The 4,782-nt window shown below is 50.9% G+C and overlaps 1 protein-coding gene across 1 annotated transcript in view; it reads right to left on the reverse strand.

Moving 5' to 3' along the window:
• Nucleotides 1-4,455, reverse strand: part of LOC141011029 (amino acid transporter heavy chain SLC3A2-like) — a 7,975-nt gene extending 3,520 nt beyond the window's left edge. The window contains exons 1-5 of the mRNA XM_073484223.1: nucleotides 4,112-4,455; nucleotides 3,015-3,205; nucleotides 2,227-2,400; nucleotides 1,241-1,338; nucleotides 325-467 (exon numbers count right to left, since the gene is read on the reverse strand). Of these exons, the coding sequence (XP_073340324.1) occupies nucleotides 325-467; nucleotides 1,241-1,338; nucleotides 2,227-2,400; nucleotides 3,015-3,205; nucleotides 4,112-4,455 (950 nt within the window). The remainder of the gene's footprint in view (nucleotides 1-324; nucleotides 468-1,240; nucleotides 1,339-2,226; nucleotides 2,401-3,014; nucleotides 3,206-4,111) is intronic.
• Between the last annotated feature and the right edge of the window lie 327 nt (nucleotides 4,456-4,782).

The raw sequence follows: 4,782 nt of genomic DNA on the forward strand, positions 1-4,782 counted from the left end.
TAATACAGTAAGCAGCAGTTAGCGGTTACTCTGGTGATGTGCTGCCCCCTGTTTGTTGGGAGTATAAATTCAACAGGTGACCATTTCTTACATGTTCACCTTTAAATTAAATCTGGATATTTTCAATACAAACTGAAGTTTTTGACGCTCGGCTCTCGTCTTTCCACTGACGGCCTGACACTTCAGTTCATGTGAAGCAGAACACGACTCAACTCGTGTATTTTCTCTCTGAGGAAAATCATCTGTCAGATTGTCTGGTTGTTCTTTTGCGTCTTTCTTAAAATACATTTCAGTTGTTTTTTCTGTCGATGATCTGGACCCGACCTCTTGTTGGGACGCTCCTCTGTCCCGTTCTGGACGATGGCTCTGATGTCGGCCCACTGAGACGGCACCACGCTGGCAACCCGCTCCACCCCCGACAGCAGCACCCCATCAACGCCTTTATCCAGCCAGAACACCAGAGCAGACTGAGGACAGAGACAGAGACAGCTGTTATGGTGCGTTCATGTGCTGTCGGAAACATCGGAAAATCGTATTTCTGACTGGGAGATTTCACGTGAACGCAAGTCGGAGAAGATTTTGGAAGTTGGAGTTGACGTCATATGACGCTGAAACATGGTGGACAAAGTAAACGTGTCGATGGAAACATGCATATTTATGAAATATATATCTCAGTTCACAAGATGAGAGTCAGCTTGGACTCTTATCATAGAGGATTAAAATCACTGGATCACTCTGATACTGAAGGAAACTTAAAAACATGAAGATTCTCAATGGAGTTCTGAATGGTCTTTCAAAGATGACGATATCCTCAGGAGGTGACGTCACACTGAATCACATCAGTGTGTGTGTGTCATGTGTCAGGAGCTCAGCCAGTGAAGCCTCCCTCACTCCCTCACTCCCTCACTCCCTCACTCCCTCACTCCTTCACTCCCTCACTCCCTCACTCCCTCTCTCACTCCCTCACTCCCTCACTCCTTCACTCCTTCACTCCCTCACTCCCTCACTCCCTCTCTCACTCCCTCACTCCCTCACTCCCTCACTCCTTCACTCCCTCACTCCCTCACTCCCTCTCTCACTCCCTCACTCCCTCACTCCTTCACTCCTTCACTCCCTCACTCCCTCACTCCCTCTCTCACTCCCTCACTCCCTCACTCCTTCACTCCTTCACTCCCTCACTCCCTCACTCCCTCACTCCTGTAGCTCCTGTAGCTCCTGTATGTCGAGTGCGAGCGCTCACCTTCAGTCTCTCAGTGACGTAGGTCACGCTGGTGTTGGAGAACCAGGGTCCAGATGATCCCTGGTAGTTTGGAGTCAGATCCAGAACCACAGAAATCCCTGCAGGACCACAGAAACCATAATGTGCACAGATTGTTTTCTATTCTTTCACTGAATATTTAAAAGGGACACGTTTCTGTCTCACAGCATTTATTTTAATAAGAGTTGTACTCTGAGCTTTGAGGGAGAAATAATCAGCCTCTCTGATGTTCGGGCAGAGAGAGATGAAGAGGCTGTATAATAAAATATAACAGCCCAACACAAAGAAACACATGTCTTCATGTGTAACGTTGCCGAATGAACAAGTCGGTCCAAATAGCAGGTACTGTGTCAACTTTTTAAAGTTCTTTTAAACATTTTAACTAAAGCAAAATGTCTCAACATTGAGTGTTTTTTTAAGGGAGTCTGGTGATTTTCTCCACTTTGTGGAAGAAGTAGCCTATATTAGTCACACTAATGTTTACTGGTGTCATATGTTCTGGATAACATGTTATATTCTTCAATAAATTTGGTGTAAATAGTGAAATCAGTTGAATCTGTGTTCTCACAGCTGCTGGAAGGGAAGACGACCTTGACGGGTTTTTACAGCGATGCAAGAAAAGAAACATCTTAATGTTTTTACTGTGACGCACCAAAGAGTCTGTTTCACACAGTTTGTCCTCACGTTGCAACAGTTAATAAAATCACACTCTTTGTAAGGGAGTCTGGAGATGTTGCAGTTACTGGTGACGTAGTTCCTCTGGAAAACGTGTCTTTTACCGTATTTGTGACATTATTGTATAAAATCTTCATTACTTTGAAAAACCCTTTATCTGTGATTAAAGTAATGGTTGGTGATGTGTCAGACCCCAGAAGAGTCAGAGTCTTTCCTGTGATGAGTTCATAATAAACATCAAACCCCTTGAATCCCTGTAGAACTCTGTACTTTCGTGATGGACTTGAACTCACCCTTCTTGTGAGCCGTCTGGACCAGGCCTTTGAACTGCTCCGGGTTTCCAGCCTCCGGCGAAATCTCCTCAAAGCTCAGAGCCTCCACACTGTCCGCCGGCGCCACGTGGATCGGACCGACCACCAGACCTCTGACCTTCAGCTGAGACAGGCTGCTGACCTTCTGCTCCAGACCTGAGGAGGAGGAGGTGGGGGAGGAGGAGGGGGAGGGGGAGGAGGAGAGAGAGAGAGGAGGAGGAGGGGGGAGGAGGAAGAGGAGAGAGAGGAGGAGGAGGGGAGAGAGAGGAGGAGGAGGGGGGAGGAGGAGGGGGAGGGGGAGGGGGAGCAGGAGGAGGAGGAGGAGGAGGAGGGGAGAGAGAGGAGGAGGAGGAGGAGCAGGAGGAGGAGGGGGAGCGGGAGGAGGAGGAGGAGCAGGAGCAGGAGGAGGAGGAGGAGAAGGAAGAGGAGCAGGAGGAGGAGGGGGAGCAGGAGGAGGAGGTGAGGGGGGAGGAACAGGAGGAGGAGGAGGAGGGGGGGAGAGAGATGAGGAGGAAGATGAAGAGGAGGAGGAGGAGGAGGAGGAGGAAGAGGAGGAGAGAGAGATGAGGAGGAAGACGAAGAGGAGTCGTAAATGTAAAGTTCACTGTCCTTAAAGGAACAGTTCAACACTTTTGAAAATAGTCATGTTAGCCTAGCTTAGCACTAAGACTGGCAGCAGAGGGAAGAGTTAGCCTAGCTTAGCATAAAGCTTCTAAGAGGCTTTGTGGCCCTGCTCTCCCAGAATGCAGTGTGACTGCGGCCCGTCTCACCCTTCAGGTCGCGGGCGGCGCTGAAGGCCGCGATGTTTCCGACCTGGTACAGGGCGCCGTCGTTCCACCAGTTGGTGGCGGGCAGGTCTCTGCAGCGAGGAGCCCGCAGCACGATGAGGACGGCTCCGCCCAACATCCCCAACCAGCCGAGCCAGAACACCACCAGCAACGCCCAGCGGGTCCGCACCCAGCTGGAGGAAGAACAGAACCACGTTAACAACAACATCCACAGGTTCACTGCCGACAGGAAGTGCTAACAGCTGATTCTGCAAAGATTCAATGGAGCTTTGGAGGTGACGCTGCATCAGCAGGAGAAGTGAACTGCTCCTTTAATGTTGGTTAATAAACCTGTGTGTGTGTGTGTGTGTGTGTGTGTGTGTACAGTGTGTGTGTATGTAAGTGTGTATGTGTGTGTGTGTGTGTGTGTGTGTACTGTGTGTGTATGTGTGTGTGTGTGTGTGTGTGTGTACTGTGTGTGTGTGTGTGTGTGTGTGCGTGTGTGTGTGTATGTGTGTGTGTATGTGTGTGTGTGTGTGTGTGTGTACTGTGTGTGTGTGTGTACAGTGTGTGTGTGTGTGTGTGTGTGTGTCTGTACAGTGTGTGTGTGTGTGTGTGTGTGTGTGTACAGTGTGTGTGTGTGTGAACAGTGTGTACAGTGTGTGTGTGTGTGTGTGTGTATGTGTACAGTGTGTACAGTGTGTGTGTGTGTGTGTGAACAGTGTGTACAGTGTGTGTGTGTGTGTGTGTGTGTGTGTGTGTGTGTGTGTATGTGTGTGTGTGTGTGTACTGTGTGTGTATGTGTGTGTGTGTGTGTGTGTGTACTGTGTGTGTGTGTCTGTACAGTGTGTGTGTGTGTACAGTGTGTGTGTGTGTGTGTGTGTGTGTGTACAGTGTGTGTGTGTGTGTGTGTGAACAGTGTGTACAGTGTGTGTGTGTGTGTGTGTGAACAGTGTGTACAGTGTGTGTGTGTGTGTGTGTGTGTGTGTGTGTGTGTGTGTACAGTGTGTGTGTGTGTATATGAGTGTGTGTGTGTGTGTGTACAGTGTGTGTGTGTGTGTGTGTGTGTGTGTGTGTGTGTGTGGGGCCCTGCTCCTCACCCCGGGGTGCCCGCCACCCTCAGCAGCTCCTCTTTGTTCAGCCCGGTGAATTTCTCCTGCTGCTCCTCCTCCTCCTCCTCGGGGATCTTCAGCTTCACGGAGCCGTTCTTCTCCGCCTCGGCGGCGGCGGGCGGAGCGTCCTCGGGCCGCTCTCCTCCTCCGGTCATCGGCTGCTTCTCCTGCTCCTCCTGGTCCAGGTCCGCCTCGCTCACATCGGCCTCCGTCGCGTCAGCATCCGCGGCCGGAGCGGGCTGGGCCGCCTCCTCCGGCTCCGCGGCCGCCGGCTCGGCAGCATCCCGGGTCTCAGCATCCTGCAGGTCCACGTTGGTCTCCTCCGTGTTCATACCGGCTATAACCCGTCAAAGTACCGAGGATATCCCCAATCACACCGGAGAGACGAGCCTTTGTCTGAATCCCAGCTGTCTGTGCCACTGCCTGCCTGTCTGCCTGTCTGTCTGTCTGCCTGTATATCTGCCTGTCTGTCTGCCTGTCTGTCTGTCTCACTGTCGCACTGCAGCCAATGCTGCGTTCAATGCTGTCGGAAAAAAGGGAATCAGTCTCAAGGTGTCCGTAAACGCAGCACAGACTCAGATCACATCCTTCATGTAGCGACTATTTGTTAAAAAATCCAAATCAAACTTCAACATGAGCAGCAGAAAGAAGTTCAGTGT

The sequence above is a fragment of the Pagrus major genome, chromosome 16, assembly GCF_040436345.1.
Source record: "Pagrus major chromosome 16, Pma_NU_1.0".
Taxonomy (NCBI): Eukaryota; Metazoa; Chordata; class Actinopteri; order Spariformes; family Sparidae; genus Pagrus; species Pagrus major.